The sequence below is a fragment of the Macaca mulatta genome, chromosome 5, assembly GCF_049350105.2.
Source record: "Macaca mulatta isolate MMU2019108-1 chromosome 5, T2T-MMU8v2.0, whole genome shotgun sequence".
NCBI lineage: Eukaryota > Metazoa > Chordata > Mammalia > Primates > Cercopithecidae > Macaca > Macaca mulatta.
Window position 1 is genome coordinate 109,259,498 of NC_133410.1, and position 18,794 is coordinate 109,278,291.

General features: G+C 41.9%; 2 protein-coding genes across 3 annotated transcripts in view; both read right to left on the reverse strand.

Annotated features, from left to right (window-relative positions):
• The window catches only part of DNAJB14 (DnaJ heat shock protein family (Hsp40) member B14), a 50,931-nt gene extending 44,387 nt beyond the window's left edge, over window positions 1-6,544 (reverse strand). For both annotated transcript variants that reach the window (XM_015138877.3, XM_015138876.3), the window contains exon 1: window positions 6,374-6,544. In XM_015138877.3, coding sequence (XP_014994363.1) covers window positions 6,374-6,477 — 104 coding nt within the window. In that variant the 5' untranslated portion in view covers window positions 6,478-6,544. The remainder of the gene's footprint in view (window positions 1-6,373) is intronic.
• Window positions 6,545-8,000: 1,456 nt separating this feature from the next.
• Window positions 8,001-10,141, reverse strand: H2AZ1 (H2A.Z variant histone 1). Its single transcript, NM_001193550.1, is given in 5 exon segments — window positions 8,001-8,439; window positions 8,720-8,849; window positions 9,183-9,296; window positions 9,575-9,652; window positions 10,083-10,141. Coding segments are annotated over 5 exon segments (387 nt in total). The 5' UTR covers window positions 10,086-10,141; the 3' UTR covers window positions 8,001-8,377.
• Window positions 10,142-18,794: the final 8,653 nt, after the last annotated feature.

Genomic DNA, 18,794 nt, shown 5'->3' on the forward strand with positions numbered 1-18,794 from the left:
TTTAAAATATTTATGTTGATAATCCAAAAAGGAAGAACTGAGATCTATTTTTATTCCTGTTTCTGTTGGACTCCTATATAATGTATATCATTAGCTGAATTGAATATCAGAACACATGATTTGAAAAATAAATAATGTTTTATCTTTCTCACAAAATACAAATAGCTTTTATTTGTGTGATTATACAAACATGTATGTTCAGCTCATTAAAAAACATAACAACCAGGTGTGGTGGCTCACACTTGTAATCCCAGCACTTTGGCAGGCTGAGGCATGAGGCAGGTGGATCACTTGAGGTCAGGAGTCAGGAATTTGAGATCAGCCTGGCCAACATGGTGAAACTCCATCTCTACTAAAAATACAAACATTAGCCGGTGTCGTGACACACGCCTGTAGTCTCAGCTATTCGGAGGCTGAGGCAGGAGAATCGCTTGAACCCAGGAGGCAGAGGTTGCAGTGAGCTGAGATTGTGCCACTGCACTCCAGCCTGGGTGACAGAGTGAGACTCTGTCTCAAAAAAATAAATAAATAAAATAACAAAGTAAAAATCACTTATAAATCCCCTTCCAACCCTCCCCTCCCCCTGCAAAAAATTGCTATACCCTTTTGGTTACTCTAGTTAGCTAGCTGTCTAGCTTTTTAGACATCATTAAACTAAAAATGTAAGAATCTACCTGTTTTTAGCTTAATTTTATTCAATTGTTTACACATTAGATATATCACCTTATAGAAATAAACATAGGTCCATGTCATCATTTTTAATAGGTGCATAGTTTATGAATGCAATGAATTTAATCAGTTTCCACTAATGGACATTTATACGCTTTCCAAATTTTTGCTATAGAGACAATCCATATATATATATATATTTTTTTTTGAACACTTAGGCTGATTGTAGAAAAGCTTCATTTGTGAACGTATTAATATAGAAAGCCTTACAGCTATATTTTCATTTAGTTATTTATTTAACAAATTATCTTTATTGAAGAGAGTAAAATTAAATAAACAGTTATCATTCCAGAAAATCCAGGCCCATAGATGTCACAAATATATGCAAAATACTGTTAGGCATCATGGGAGTAAAAAAGATAATTAAGATTAAAATGGTTCCTGACTGCTAAGGTATTTTAGATGCAGGAGACAGACAGCAGCTATATACACAGGCAAGGTAAGAGATGAAGTCAGCAAGGCAAAAGAAATAAATGTTAACTAAGCATGGAATGAGTAGTTGAATCCAGATTAAGATTACTCCTAATATAAAGCAATTATCTTACCCTCAAATAATTACTTTAACAAATGACAAAAGAGACAAACATACTATCAACCCCAAGGCACTATGCAAGTTTTTTTTCCTATAGAAATAATACATGACATGCTTACAGCACTTAAGATAATAAAATATCCTCACAATAAGCCTGTGAAGATTATAAACAAGAAAGCTGAGGCTCAGGAAAGGAAGAGGCAATGACAGAAATGGAATTATTGTGTCATATACCAGACAGATATACTTCATATTTCCTCTAGAATGTAAGCTCCATGAGGACAAGGACTTTGTCTTACTATCCACTGAATCCCCAGTTCTTAGAATATTGTCTGGGACAGAAAAATGTACATTCAGTAAAAATTTGTTGAATAAATCAAACCCCATTTTATAGATGAGGAAATTGAGGTTCAGAAAGATTAAGCTATATATCCAAGGTCACATCATTATTAAATCAAGATTCAAACCCCAAATCAGTATTCTTTCTTCAACTGTAATATCTGAAATAATTTGGCTACTAGCTGAAATTTGGAAATCATTTCTGTAACACTTCAGTTGGTGCTACAGAAATAATTGTTTTGAATGTATAATTTGTACTTGTCACTAAATTTTAATTAAGTCAGAAACACAAAAGAATGAAATTATCTTAAAAAGAATATGTTGGATAATACTCCAGATGTATAATGACAAATTTAAAAGCTACTTTTTAAACCATTTTAAGATAGACAAAAAGAGACAGAACTTTGAATTTTTTATTAGATATAAATTTTAAAATAATGTAGCAAAAATTAGAAAGAAAAAGGACTATTTAAATTGCTATTGTGCAGATGGATGCTGCGAGTTATATACTATTCAATATATAATTTGGATTATCATACTTATCCATTCATTACAGTAGATGAAGAATGGTCTTTTTTGAAGCTGTAAGCCACCAATTGATTCAAATTACTCCAGTGTTCCTGAAAACAATAAAAATGCTTTTCTCTAAAAAAAAAAAAAAAATCTACATTTCAAACTATCTCCCAATTATTATGAAACATTAAAGTATTAAAATTGCAATGTAAAGCATTAAAACAGATTGCATCCCTCTCTGAAAATCCAGAACGTATCAATAACTCAATAAATGTACAGTTTATTCAGAAACTACAGTTACTGAGTTCTGTTTACTGACATTTTTTTGAATATTTATATTTTCTATGTGGTAGCTATTCATATACATCAATACTTTCAAACCTAAACTCATAAAATATTTGAAAGTTGTACAACTGAATTCACTTATAAGTCCACTGCAATAAGTAAACTGTAAAATAATATTCTCAACTAAAAACATGGAAAGAAACAATATCCTAGATCCATTTGGGGATCAAGTTTTTTGTCAAGAAAAACTCTTGCCAATTTCTGAAAGTGTCTTATGTATCAGACTTCTTACCTGGCATAAATAAAATTTTAAGAGGACAAAAATCCTGGAATCTAGCAGGAATTTAGTCTCATGTTTTTCCACTTATCATGGAAGAATAATGGAAATCAAAATGTGATCTTTTATTTTGCCTCTCTTAGTTTAAGCACATCCAGACGAACATTCAGTCAACTTTCTGAGTTATAAGAATCTGGTGGTGGACTAGTATAAGTGAAGTTCAGGGCTAAAATTGTAAAATCTCATTGTAACCAATAGCTTCAACTTCTATATGAAATATTTTATCAGGATCTCACACAAATGTCCTAGATCTTTCTCTCTCCTGAATTCTTAAATTGTGCCAATAAACATCTTCTAGAATGTTCTATATAAAATACACTTTTCTGAATACTGGCACATAACTTTATTTCAGCTCACATAAATCCTGTGATGACATCTTCACTTTACATGTAACTAAAGAAGGCTCACAGAAGTTAAGTAATTTGTCAGTGGTTAAAAAGGAGTCAGAGACAACATCTGCATCTGAACTACATAGTTGGACTACATAGTTATCCCCTATCACTTTAACTGGTAATCACATACTGCCTTACATTTGTACTACCAACTTTCACCCTCATATTTAATTTTTCCTACATTCATGTCTTTAAGGGCAACAAATTGTGTTGTGCTTTGGTATCTTATAATGTCTTTTAGGAGATTCATTCAAATTGTTTGCATGACAGAAGCATGATAGATTGTGTAAGTTTGGGTGGGTTTTAAGAATTCTCAGAGCTTCACACTTGTAAAATGGGGATGACACCAAAATTCATTGAGTGCTTACTGTTAAATGCTTTACCTGTATTAACCCATGTAATCCTCACAACAGCACTATGAGATTAGTACATTGTCTCCATTTTAAAGATGAAAAAGCTAAAGGCTAAAGAGGTTCTCCACGCTGCTCAAGAACAAGGTTACAAGCTAGTAGGTGGAGTCAGACTTCAAAAGCCAAGTTATTCTGTCTAGACTGCCTACTCACTTAATGTTAAAACTGTCCCTCTAGGACTAGATAATGACTACATGAAATCATATTCAACAGTAGGGGAGGATTCAAAAATAATTAACTACTGGCAATGATTTCTTGAATATGACAGCAAAAGCATAAAAAAAAAAAAGCAAAAATAGACAAACGGCACTACAACAAACTTAAAAACTGTGTATCAAATAACACCATCAACAAAGTGATGAAAAGGCAACATATAAATAGGAGAAAATATCTGCAAATCACGTATCTGATAAGGGGTTAATATCCAGAATAAACAAAGAACTCCTACAACTCAACAGCAAAAAAGCAAGTAATGTGATTTAAAAATGGGCAAAGGACTTGAATAGACATTTCTCCAAAAATAGGATGTTATAAAAATAGCCAATAAGCATATAAAAAGATGCTCAACATCACTAATCATCAGAGAAACGCAAATCCAAAGCCACAATGAGATATCACCTCCCACCCAAGGATGGGTACTATCAAAACAAACGAAACCAGAAAATAGTTGTTGGCAAAGATGGTGAGAAACTGAAACCCTACGTACTGTTTGTGGGAAAGTAAAATGGTGCAGTCGCTACAGAAACTGTATTGTGGTTCCTCAAAAACTAAAAATTACCATATGATCCAACAATCCCACTTCTGGGTATCCAAAATAATGGAAAGCAGGATCTTTGCATATCCTTGTTCATAGCAACATCATTCATAATAGCCAAGAGGTGAAAGGAACCCAAATGTCCATAGACAGATGAATGGATTAACAAAATGTGGTATATATATACAATGGAATATTATTCAGTGTTTTTTTTTTTTTTTTCCTGAGACAGAGTCTTGCTGTGTCGCCCAGGCTGGAGTGCAGTGTTGCGATCTTGACTCACTGCAACCTCCGTCTCCTGGGTTCAAGCGATTCTCCTGTCTCAGCATACCCAGTAGCTGGGATTACAGGCATGCGCCACCATGCCTGGCTAACTTTTTTGTATTTTTAGTAGAGATGGGGTTTTATCATGTTGGCCAGGCTGGTCTCAAACTCCTGACCTCAAATGATGTGCCCGCCTCGGCCTCCCAAAGCGCTGGGATAACAGGCGTGAACCACCGCGCCCAGCCTATTCAGTATTCTTTTAAAAAGGAATCCTTCACATGTTACAACATAAATGAAATGTGAGAACATTATGCTAAGTGAAGTAAGACAGTCACAAAAAGATACTGCATGATTCTACCTATCTGAGGTAACTAAAGTAGTTACATTCACAGAAACACAAAGTAGAATAGTAGTTGCCAGGGTATTGGGAGACGGGGCAATAGGGAGCTGTTTAATTAGTACACAGTTGTGTTTTAAGATGAAAAAGTTCTTAAGAGTCTGCACAACAATGTCAATATACTTCACTAATGGACTGTACACTTAAAAATAGTTAAGACCGTAAATTTGGTGGGTTTTTAAACCACAATTTTAAAAATTATTAACTCTTTTCTTTAACTTTATTTTCCTGTCCTCACGGGTATAGTGTTAGAAGGCAATGTAATAGAAAGGATAGAGAGAAAAGCAAAGAGCACAGGGCTTCAACGACGTAGGGAAAAAAAATTTAAGAGACAACAAAACAAGTATTTTCATTAACAATTTTCCACAATTAATTGAATCTATCGATAACTTTCTTCTATCGATAACTTTCTTCTCAATCTGGAAAAACTAACGGCAAGGCAACAGTGTAGTGGTTAAAGGCTTTTTGAAGTCTGAAAGTTCGGCTACTATTCTGACTTTGCCACTAATTGTTGTGTGACCTTGGGTAAGATATTTTCATTCATTTGCTAATTCATTCATTCATTCATCAAAGTCTGTTTCCATGTGGGTAAACCTGGTCAAATGAATCCCACACCTCTACACAGAATTGTTCTGAGGAATAAATGAAATAATCCATGCAAAATGTTAGGCATAACTATTGGCACTTTGTAAGTGCTCAATAAATGTTGGCTATTATTACTCTGAAGCCAATTGAGTAGGACAATAAATAAGCTGAATTCAACTAAAGGAAACCCAGTACCATATTCCTCAGAGATTTGGTTCGTCGATAATTCTGGTGTTATCAAATCAGATACTATTCAGCAATCACTACTGACTCTTGACCATTCTTGCCGAATGTGTGCTCTTCTCTTTTAAAGGAACTCTCTCCCAGGGAAAAGCAATGTCATCTCAGGTATTCGATGTTTGCTTTGGGAACAGTTTTCTACAGATCTCAGAAATGATGGCACCTGAGATTAGCCACTAGAGTACCCCGTTCCTCTCACTTCGATAGGGGCCTAGGCCTTATGTGGGACTGAGAATGGGGAGGAAGGAGGCCACATAAACAACACAGATACAAATAAAGCCTCACTGTGGTAAGACGGGACCAGACAAGTCTCCTCCAAGGAGAATGAAACCTGGACATTCAGGACAGCGGAACGCCGAGCCGGCGGGCAGGCTGGAGCAGAGAAGCCTCGGCAGCTCTCCCCGAGCCCCGGCCCGAAGCCGGGGCCGGGGCCAGGGCGGGGGTGTGTCGAGATGCTCCCCACCGGCCTGGGGCTGGGGATGGCTCAGGCAGGCCGGGGCTCCGCAGGCTTCCAGGAGGGGCCGAGGTGGGGGCAGGGGAGGGCTACGCGGTGCTCTGGGGATTGGGCAGGGAGAGAAGGGACGCTGAGGTCTCACCGCGGGCCGAGGGCAATGGGTAGAGCTTCTCGGCTTTCTGCAGGAAGCGCTGGGCCTTCTCGCGGTTGCCGGCGTTCAGGGCCTCCCGGGCGATCTCGACACATTTCTCAGCCTCATCCCTGTTCCCCTCCATAGCTTGCTCCTTCTTCCGTTTCCTCTCGCAGCGCAGCTAAGAGGGGCGGAAGCCGCCGCCGCGGAGGAGGCGAGGCGGACCGGCTGGGGGCGTGCGGCGGCCGGCTGGGAGGAGCGCAGGGGACCGCGGCAGCGGCGGCGACGGCCCGGGCTGACGGGCGGGCCTCGCAGCTCCGCCTCCTCACGGCGGCCTCCCCGCCCCCCGCGAGCCCCTAGGGTGCTAGCCGCATCCGTCCCGGCCCAGGACCAAGCTGCTGGGCCCGGACATCCGAGCTGACTTGGTGGTCCGCGCACGGCGCCGGTAGGCTAGAAGCTTACCTGCCCGCGAGGCGGGCAATGGCAGCCGGGCTGCCCATCGCGGAGTGGGGGGTTCCGCCCCGGACCCGATTGCCGGCATTGGAAGCGCCCTGCCCTGTGACCTCCGGGCACGGCCCTCGCAGATGGGGGCAGGAGGACGGGATGGCGGAAGGGGACACTCGTTTTCAGTTAATTTCCCAGGCTTGGAGGCCCCGCTTCTGAGCCCCTCAAGCGAGGGAGGATGCGGTCAGGTGAGGACCAAGGTGTCAGTCAGTCCAGTCTCAGCACTTCCGGGACATGTTAGAGCGTCGTTTCAACCTAATCTTAGGGCTTGTACGACAGCCTTATTTCAGCTGCACATTTTTTTCTGACCCAGATGTCAGGCTATCCAAAGTACAAAGCAGTTTAATTTGTAGCTTGCAACGAGTGGTGCAGAGCGGCCCTAATCCTGTGTATTCAAAACAAGGGAGGAATCAGCCCCTCAAGTGTTGCCCTAACGAAAGCAAACTTTTGATTTCACCTTTTCCTTCCCATTTGGGTAACATTACCACTTGGAAGTACGGTGTCATGTTAGTCTTCACGGTGAGGGTGGGGGTGAATGTTATGTGCAGTTTTAATTTTTTTAAAAAACATGACAAACTGTGGAAACGATCTGCTCAACCCAACAAGGTAACGATTTTTACAAAATGCTGTGAGCCAAGCTGTTAATTCCAACTACCACCAGAACTCGGTACTTTCAAATAAGAAAGCCTGCTTCTCTTCAATAAAATGGAGATAGTATATCCCCAATGATGTTACTGAGCACTTAACAATTTCAATTTCAGACTTCAAAGCAGGGCCTAGCACGTAGCACTATTAGCTTCAGAGTTTAAATTCGGAGTTCATTATGTGGATATACAGGACATTCCTACCTATTCTCTCCCTCCCCAAGTCCACCACACTAACAGCATACTAGTGCAGTGCTGTCACACAGCAAGCAAAGTCAATGCACAAACTGAAATGCTCCCACTCCAGCTCCTGACAACTTTTTAAATTAAAACTTTAGTAGCTTATTATATAACATTAAAAATATATACTTGGTCTATCTCACTTTGTTGATCTAGATTTGACAGGTCAGTCACAAAGAAATGTGCTTAGTTATTGCTGCTAGATATTCAAAACAAATTCATATTACAATCAAGCCAATTTAATACACAACTAGTTTGGGATATGACCTTTATTGAGCTTATCCACCAGAGTGGAAATAATGTCTGTACAAAACCAAATGTTTGTTACTATAACTTCTGCATCACAATTAAAATCCAAACAGTTTTTTAAAAACAGTCAACTCAATCAAAACCCACTACTTCAGAATCAATAGCTTCTTTGAAGCCACAGTAACACTTAAATATGGTTAAGACTCGAATGCAGAAATTTGGTTGGTTGGAAAGCTAATTAAACTTCCAACTTGCTCAAATAGAATTACAAAAAGGCAAAATTGTGTTTTTCACAGAGATACAGTCCACTGGAATCACCAACACTGGACAGCTGTTAGAGTATTTAGAGTCCTGAGATAACAAGGAATCCAGGCATCCTTTAGACAGTCTTCTGTTGTCCTTTCTTCCCAATCAGAGATTTGTGGATGTGTGGAATGACACCTAGGAGAGTGACAGGAATTAATTCTACTTAAGATTTTTTTTTTAAAATCACAGTATTTGAAACCAAAAAAAGTATACTGTTCAAGTATCTTTAAAAACGTGCAGCTCAAGTATGAAGTAAAAATTCAGTTATACATATGAATCAAATTTCATGATAAAACCATACTTGCATCAATGAAAATATACTTAAATTTTCTCTTCTAGAAAAACTAATGAAATTAAAGCAGCAAAGAATTCCTTCCTCTGAAGAAATTTTTAAAAATTTTAGAAGTTAACATACCACCACCAGCAATTGTAGCCTTGATGAGCGAATCCAATTCTTCATCTCCACGAATAGCAAGTTGCAAGTGACGAGGGGTAATACGCTTTACCTTTAAGTCTTTTGATGCATTTCCTGCCAGTTCAAGTACCTAGAAGGCAGAATCTAATCAGTTCCCTTCCAACTTTCCTTTGGCCAAGATTCAGAGAACAGAATAAAACCCTCACAAACGCTTATCTACCAACTGGAGTCGTTCCCCACTATCTGACTGGCAAGATATACAGGGGGCACGCAATTTTAATTCCAAGAGCAGAGAACTCAAGCTCAGTAGGATCCTTGTTGAACAGCAGCTCCCTCTAGCGTTCTCTTAGGCCTCTCGCCGCGTTCAGGGCCTGTGAGTTTTCTTGCATCACTTTCCTCCTTCCCTCTTGCCGTCTCCCCGCCCCCCAAACCTTCTCCGGATTATAGGCGTTCACCCATTTACCTCTGCGGTGAGGTACTCCAGGATGGCTGCGCTGTACACAGCGGCAGTCGCGCCCACACGTCCATGACTGGTCGTCCTAGATTTCAGGTGTCGATGAATACGGCCCACTGGGAACTTAAATTTTAAGCATACACAAACATAAATGCACAAAAATAGGAGAACTAGAGATGGGGAAATTATATGCGCGCCAAAGCAAGTGGCACGGGCGCAGCAACGCGTCCCGACATCGAAACACGTGATTCCTCCCCCCCATATTTATCGTATGGGCAGCCCAAGTCGCGACACCGCATCACCCACGCATAGACGAAACGCCCATGGAGAGCGGTGAATAACAAAAAAGGAGATGCAAAGAAAAACATCACGACTCCCAGACCGCACGAACAACTACTGACCTGCAAGCCGGCTCTCTGCGAGCGGGAAACCGCCTTTGTCTTGGCCTTTCCGGAGTCCTTTCCAGCCTTACCGCCAGCCTGCGGCGCGCACACGCCCGCGAGCGGAGGAGGAACGGAGAATATAGAATTACCAAGGCGGCGCGCCCATCCCCCACCGCGGCGCGTCCCGCCGCGAGCGCGTCCCCGCACCCCGCCGGGGTCTCTGGCCCGCGGCGCGCCGCAGGGGCGACCCCGCCCGTCCGCCCCCCGCCGCGCGCTCGCCGCGGCCGCGCGCCTCCGCCCGCCCGCCGGCCCCCAGCGGCGCTGCGCGCGCCACCCAACCGTCGCCGCCCGCCGCGAGATCCGAGGCTGCTCCGCTAGCAGCCGACAAAACACCTCCCCCCGCTCTTCTTAATCCTGTCTCCGCGCGTTCCCAACCGTCGCCACTTCACCCCCATCCCCCGTGTAACGGGTTTTTCTCCCGCCGGCAAAAACCCGCGAAGTCATCGAGCGTCTCTGCGAAGTTTACCATTTCGAATTCTGCTGAAGCTCAAGCAAGCAAGGCAGAGAAAAGGCTAATCGGACCCACGGTGAGATCCCACCACCTACTCCTTCGTCGCACCGCGATTCAAACTGCGCTGTCTCCCGCCTTCCCTGCTCCCTTTATACTGCAGAATGTTCCCTCATCCGGGAACTCGGATTGCTCATCCCACCAATGGCTGCCACCCGCCCTCGGGACGCGTCCTTGAGACTTCAGCCAATGAGCAAGCAAAGAAAAGGGTGGAGGGGCGGGCGCTTCTAAGCTCAAGCCGCGATTGGGACGTGAGGAGCGAAGCGGGGGAGGGCGGAGGGATGGGAACGGGGGAGAAGAAGGGCACCGCGGCGGGAGGGAAGAAACAGAGCAAGCTACTCTGCGGGAGCGCAGTTACCAGCCAGCTGCGGTCACGTGCCGGGGAGGAGGAGCTGAGACCTCAGGGGAGGGGCGCGCGGTAGCGCCCCGGGTCCCCTAGCAGGGCTTTGGAGACCACGTGAAGTCTCGTCCGTATCTAGCACGCAGCCCCCACCGCTCCCAACCCCACCCCCAGCGCCTCTCGGGCGGAGACCTGCGACCTGCAGCCGCCTTCCGGGGCCCCGGGCACCCTCTCCCGACCCTCTCAATCCCTGGCGGCTCTTCCAGTCTGACAGGTGGCGCGAACGCGTCCAGTGAGGGGAGGCTGAGGTTTGCCCTGACGCCTTCCTCAGCCTTAGTAGAGATTCCGTGTTTCTTCCCTCTAGGCGAATCCCCAGTCACCAACAACAGATCAGGACGGGTTGCTCCCACTTTATTTTCAGCCGGGTCTTCCACCTCTCCCTCACTACTTATGAAATCCCCCACGGAATAGTTCTGTAACAGCAAACGGTGAAGCCAAGTCACCTCACTGGTCACGAAACCCTTTTTGTTTACACTTAAGGAGCTTCTGGCGAGGCAGTATTCTTAAATCATAAACCGTATTTTTTGGAGACTACACATCAATGAGTTGTACCTGTAGCCTGATGTGTAAAGCTCATTTAGTGAAACCTCAGAGCTATTATGTGTCAACTTTTCTACAATAAATATTTTGCCACATGACAAATGTTCGGCAAATGTCGACGGAGTAACTCTGACATGATTCACAGGCAGTTACAGAGGGTCGGTGCAATGCAATCAACTGCAAATGATGAGGTTAAAATAATGATACTGTACACACAGTACTATCCTTCCAACTAGTAGATTATTAACACCTACGTATATCTCCAGCTGCTTGGGGACAGTAGTGTCTCAATCTCATTTGTAGTGTTTTAGTGCATTATACTTTTTAACATAACTGAATAGTTTCAGTGTGATGAACGTTTTGAAACATATGCTCTAGGCCAGGTGTGGTGGCTCACACCTCTAATCCCAGCACTTTGGGAGGCTGAGGCGGGCAGATTATGAGGTCAGGAGTTCACGACCAGCCTGGCCAACATGGTGAAACCCCATCTCTACTAAAAATACAACAATTAGCCAGGCGTGGTGGCACCCACCTGCAATCCCAGCTACTCAGGAGGCTGAGGCGGGAGAATCGCTTGATCCCGGGAGGCAGAGGTTGTGGTAAGCCAAGATCACGCCACTGCAGCCTGGGCAACAGAGCAAGACTCCTTCTCAAAAACAACAACAACAACAAACATATACTCTGAAGTACTTTAGATTGGGTTTCAATTGGAAAGATTTTATTGAATCAGAGGACCTCCCAATTTCTGTGAGATAAATTCTAGAGAAGAACTTCCCAAGGATTTTGACATTGAGGTTTATTATTTCTTGGAACCAAGGAACTGTTACGATGTCGATAGCAAGAGTTCATGAACCGTTTTCCTACTGATGATGTAATGATGATATATTAAGCTACAAAACCTGATATAATAGTTAACGATGGCTCCAGGGAAGCTTTGTGATATATAACAAACCAACATTAATGCCATGTCTAGTTTAGATAATACTCTGCCAGCTCTTTGCTGTGAAGCCCAACAAAAGGAATTTACTGTTGCCTCGCTGAATAGTGGTTAGAGGATGAACTCAGAAGCAAGTAGAGATGAATTCTGTTCTGCCTCCTCCTCACTGTGTCATCTTAGTTACTAATCTTTCGGAGCTTGGAGTTCCTCTTCTGTGAAAAGATAGTATCTATTTTCACATGGTTGAAAGATTAAGGGAAAAGGTATGCAGTGTACATGGTAGCATGTGTTTGGCACATAGTTAGCCCTCAGTAAATAACTGCTATTATTTTCTACATTGGATGGTGGAGAGGGATGATATAAAGTATCTTTTATTTCTATTCAAAAATCTTTTTTGCTATTTGGTGTATTTTCTTTCTTCGATGTGGAAGCAGCAAGCTTGAAACCTGCCCAAAGTATACACAACCAAGTCATCCAACATCCAAACTAAAATCCGAAATTGGTTTAATAACTCAATAGCTTTCCTTCAGAGAACAGGACAGTATTACTTTCTGCACTTTTCTCAGAGTGGTGCGATGGTTTCCTACTCTCTTTCCTACCCCCTGGAAAAGGTACGATGCAAATATGTTAATATTCTTGGTGTATCTTTCCAGTTCTTGTGTTAATGGTAATACGTGTATATAATATACCTAGCCAGAGCTATGTAATTATTTTTGTTTAATGCCATACCCAATTAGTTCTCTTGCCATAAAAAATATGGGATGTCAGGGCAAGAGGATCACTTCAGACCAGTCTGGGCAACATAGTGAGACCCATCTCTACTAAAAATACAAAAATTAGCCATGCATGGTGGCCCCTGCCTGTGGTCCCATGTACTCGGGAGGCTGAGATGGGAGGACCACTTGAGCCCAGGAGGTTGAGGTTGCAGTGAGCCATGATTGTGCCACTGAAATCCAGTCTGTGTGATAAACTGAGACCCTGTTTCAAAAAAACAAAACAAAATCCTAATAGGAGGTAGGCGAACCCACTATTATTGAATCTTTCCTTAATAGCCTTTTCCTAACTAATCTAGATTTTCCACGACTAGTTACTATCTCCTCTGAAACACTAGCATGTATATTAACTACTGTTGTTCTTGTCTTTTTATGTAGAGAATTTGAGACTCTTACACTTGGGAATTACAAATTTCTCAACTACATCTTGCTTTAAAAACCTATTTTTAAGAAAATATGAATAAGTTCCCCAGTTATTTCCAAGGATATTAGCTTAGATCAAAAATGGCAAAATTCTTCTCATGAGGAAATCCACATTAGAATCTTAGTTCTCTCTACCTAGGGCATCTAGGAAAAATATGTGCCTTCAAGGATTCACACAGCTGTGAATAACTGAGTTCCAGTGTGGTATTATGCAAAATATTGACCTAGAGTAAAAGAATTAGGGTTGAGTTTGGGTAACCACTTACTTGCTATATGGCCTGAAGTGTGTTAAACACTGAAGCACTGTTTCTTCATTTATTAAATAGGGATTCATAGCATCAGATAAACCAACTTGATAGAATTGTGACAGAGTTTCATTAAGTGTGAAGAATATGTAAAGTGATATAATAATATTTTTGGCCCCAAAGCCATAGTCCTTCCTGAATTCTGTTTAGATTGAGAAGCCTGTGTGTTTAATTCAGTGTTGATAAAACCAAAGCCATCGATTTAAATTCCAAATTGCCCAGCTTTGCACTTCTCATGATCACAGATTGCACACAGGTAATGATTCACAAATGCAGGGAATATATTACAAAGATCAACAGAATCTGCTCAACCCAGATCCACTGCCATTTCAGGAAGAACAAAGATCATGGGACCCAATACCCATTTTAATATAGCACTAACTTACTTTTTCCATACATTAATCCTCAGAATTTTTGGAAATTTATTGTTTTAAAATTTTAAAAATCAAGATTCTTATCATATTATCCTTTTATTATCTATTATCGATATCAATATTTATCTTTAGGATTTTCGGGGCAGGGGAAGGGAGTCCATGTGTTGAAATTGTTTTCCTAAATAATAGTGTATTTGTCTATGCAGTGGGTCCTCCTTCTCTGTATCCCTGTGTTCTACATTTGTGGATTCAACCAATTGAGGATCAAAAATATTCACAACATAAGCTGGGTGTGGCCAGGCGTGATGGCTCACAGCTGTAATCCCATCACTTTGGGAGGCCAAGGCAGGTGGATCACTTGAGGCCAGGAGTTTGAGACCAGCCTGATCAACATGATGAAACCCTTTCTCTAATGAAAATACAAAAATTAGGCATGTGTGGTGGCGTACATCTGTAATCCCATTTACTCTGGAGGCTGAGGCATGAGAATTGCTTGAACTTGGGAGGCAGAGGCTGCAGTGAGCAGAGATCGTGCCACTGCACTCCAGCCTGGGTGACAGAGTGAGACTCGGTCTCGAGAAAAAATAATAATAATAATAAGTTGCGTTTGGGGTGTGGCGGTTCATACCTGTAATCCCAACAATTTGGGAGGCTGAGGTGAAAGGATCGCATGAAACCAGGAGTTCAAGACCAGCCTGGGCAACATAGCAATTCCCTGTCTCTAAATTTTTTTTTTTTTCAATTAGCCAGGCATAGTGGTACACACCTGTACTCCCAGTTCCTAGGGAGCCTGAGGCAGGAGGATCCCTTGAGCCTAGAAGTTCAAGGCTGCGGTAAACCATGATTGTACCACTGCACTACAGCCTGGGTAACAAAGCAAGACCCTGACTTTCTCTCTCTCTATTTTAAAATTTTAAAAAGTATGGTTGCATCTGTACTAAACATATACAGACATTTTTTTCCCGTAATTTCCTAAACCATATAGTGTACCAACTATTTACATAGCGTAGGCATTGTAATGGATATTCTAAGTAATCTAGAGATGATCGAAAGCATATAGTGTGCATATGTTATAAGCAAATACTACTATGCCATTTTATGGAAGGGATTGAGCACTCATGGATTTGGGAATCCAAGCAGCGGGGGGTGGGGACAGATCCTAGAACCAATACCCCACAGATACAGATACAGAGGGATGATTGTATTAGTATTTTGATACTTATCTCCACAGCTAAATTATAAATACACCCACTAATGCCCCTATTGCATATTTCTTACATAGTGACCAAGGAAATTGTTGTAGAGATTTAACACATTTTTATTACTGTATTGTCTTCTTTTGTCTGTATATATGCAACTGAGATGGAAGGCAATACCATACATTATACCGCATGATACATAACCATTCCCTAATAATAGAATATATGATAGCACTAGATTTGTGCTGTGAGCCTGTTAGGTAAAATAGAGCATATCCATCAAGTCACTCTACTTTCCAGGCAATACGCCAAGCAATAGCAGTTGGGAGATGGGATATATAGTGCTTAGGAGCCTCCCTTAATCTAGCTAAGAAGATTAAATGGGAGGAATATTCAAACAATGTCTTAATCATTAAAACCACATTAAGAAGGCTGTTACAGGCTGGGTGTGGTGGTTTATACCTGTAATCCCAGAACTTTGGGAGGCCAAGGTGGGTGGATTGCTTAAGGCCAGAGGTTCGAGACCAGCCTGGCCAACATGGCGAAACCCTGTCTCTTTTAAAAATGCAAAAATTAACGGAGCATGGTGGTGCATGCCTGTAATCCCAGCTACTCGGGAGACTGAGGCATGAGAATTGCTGGAAGCCAGGAGGCCAAGTTTGCAGTGAACAGAGATCATGCAACTGCACTCCAGCCTGAGTGACAGAGTGAGACTGCCTCTAAATAAATAAATAAATAAATAAATAAATAAGAAGGTTGTTACAAAATAAGTCCCTGATTGGCTGCCAAATCAACAGTACCTCTACTTTAAAGGACAGAGACAACTGCAGGCTGGAGCATTTTGGAGAGTTTATGTTTAAATGGACTAAGGAGAGCTTTTGACTGGAATGGTGAATTGGTGTAAGAAGTAGCAGTTAGAAGGTAGATATGGCAGAGATTTCTTTTTATAATCATATGTCCATTTTTCTATCAACCTCAGTCATAAAACTTCCAATTTTTAGCTGGACACATAGTGTTTTAGTCTGTTTTGTGCTACTGTGATGAAATACCTGAGACTGCATAGTTTATAAAGAACAGAAATTTATTTCTCACAGTTCTAGGGTCTAGGAAGTCCAAGATCAAAGCACTGGCAGGTTTGGCTGTCTGGTCGAGGGCTGCTCTCTCCTTCGAAGATGGAGCCTTGATGCTGTATCTTCTGGAGTGGAACATTGTGTCCTTACATTGTGGAAGACAAAGAAAGGTGAAAAGGGATGAACCCTCTCCATGAAGACCTTTTATGAGGGCACCTAATCTCATTCATGAGGGTGATCCCATGACTCAGTCTCCTCCCTATGGCCACACCTGCCAACACTTTTGCATTGTGAAATAAGTTATAACATAATTTTTGAAGGGGACAAAAACATTCCAACCATAGCTAATGTTCATCAGAATAAAGCTAAATTTGGACTTGAAAATAAGTTTTGACCAAAAGGTGTAAACTGCAGTGGTGGGTGCAACATCCACGAAGTTTCCTTAAATAAGGCAAACCGATTTCTTATTTTTGCTGACTGGATTGAAAACAGAATTGGACAGTCATCTTGAACCATGAAATGAACTTAGGAATATAGGCCACACATGAGGGAATAACAAGATAAATGGAGCAAGGGTCTTTGATACTATGGAGTGTCAAACCTACCCTGGATCTCTCTGAACATGGGCATCTATTTTGTTTGAGCCCCTTTTATTTTGGGTCATCTGTCACTTGCAGCTGAACCCAATCCTAACTATTATAATGAGTCAATACCCTAAATACTTGTAGAAGGATAGCAGACTTTACCGTGAGAGACTGAGGAACCAATTAATATTTCTGAGAAAGAAAGAATACAGGGTTCCTCACTTTTAGGATACTAATCTAATATGGGTTACAGGGCAAATCAGAAAAGAGAAAAATTTTGTTAGAAGGCTGATAAAGTTGATATCACTTAGGTGTAAAGCCTATGATATGGTTTCGCTGTGTCCCCACCTAAATCTCATCTTGAATGTGCCATGTGTTGTGGGAGGTGGGAAGTAATTGAATCATGGAGGCAAGTCTTTCACGTGCTGTTCTCATGATAGTGAATACGACTCACGAGATCTGATGGTTTCATTGTTTTGTTATGTTTTGCTGTTTCTGAGACAGAATCTCCCTCTGTCACCCACCGTGGAATGCAGTGGCACGATCTCAGCTTGCTGCAACCTCTGCCTCCCAAGTTCAAGCGATTCTCCTCCCTCAGCCTCCCAGAGTAGCTGGGACTACAGGCATGCACCACCACACCCAGCCTTTTTCTTCTTCTTCTTTTTTTTTTTTTTTTTTTTTTTGGTATTTTTAGTAGAGATGGGGTTTCGTCATGTTGGCCAGGCTGGTCTCAAACTCCTGACCTCAGGTGATCCTCCTGCCTCAGCCTCCCAAAGTGCTGGGATTACAGGTGTGAGCCACCACACCTGGTCGAGATCTGATGGTTTTAAAAACAGGAGTTTTCCTGCACAAACTCATTCTCTCTTTGCCTGCTGCCATCCATGAAAGACGGGACTTGTTCCTCCTTGCCTTCCACCAGGATTGTGAGGCTTCCCCAGCCACGTGGAACCGTAAGTCCAATTAAACCTCTTTCTTTTGTAAATTGCCGGGTCTCAGGTATGTATTTATTAGTAGCATGAAAATTTACCAATACAGCCTAAAACTTATATAACACTGAAACCAAGTGAAGGTTGTAAAACATCTTGAAAGAAAAAGCACTAAGATTTTGTGACTAAGTATGCTATTTAGGAAGATGTAGGGGGGATGGTGGATACTAAGCGATAAGAGAAAAGAGCTAGGTTTTTGAGGGTGGTGGTCTGGGATATAAAGTAACAAGATCATCTGTAGGAATAGGGAAGGTAAAAGGATAGATGCAAATTAAGAGGGGTAGAGAAAGAGGTAAGTCAGGAAAGTTGTGAAATACTGACTGTAAGTTGACATTAGGGAAGTCCAAGTGGAATTTCCTACCAAGTATGTTGGCAATAAGAAAAAGCAATCATTAAAAAGTCAGGAAACAACAGGTGCTGGAGAGGATATGGAGAAATAGGAGCACTTTTACACTGTTAGTGGGAGTGTAAACTAGTTCAACCATTGTGGAAGACAGTGTGGCGATTCCTTAAGGATCTAGAACTAGAAATACCTTTTGACCCAGTGATCCCATTACTGGGTATATACCCAAAGGATTATAAATCATGCCACTATAAGGACACATGCACATGTATGTTTATTGCGGCACTATTCACAATAGCAAACACTTGGAACCAACCCAAATGATAGACTAAATTAAGAAAATGTGGCACATATACACCATGGAATACTATGCAGCCATAAAAAAGAATGAGTTCATGTCCTTTGCAGGGACATGGATGAAGCTGGAAACCATCATAGTTCTGAGCAAACTATCACAAGGACAGAAAACCAAACACTACATGTTCTCACTCATTGGTGGGAATTAAACAATGAGAACACTTGGACACAGGAAGGGGAACATCACACACTAGGGCCTGTCGTGAGGTGGGGGGCGGGGAGGGATAGCATTAAGAGAAATACCTAATGTAAATGATGAGTTACTGGGTGCAGCACACCAACATGACACATGTATATATATGTAACAAACCTGCACATTGTGCACATGTACTCTAGAACTTAAAGTATAATAATAAATAAATGAATAAAAAATCTGAAT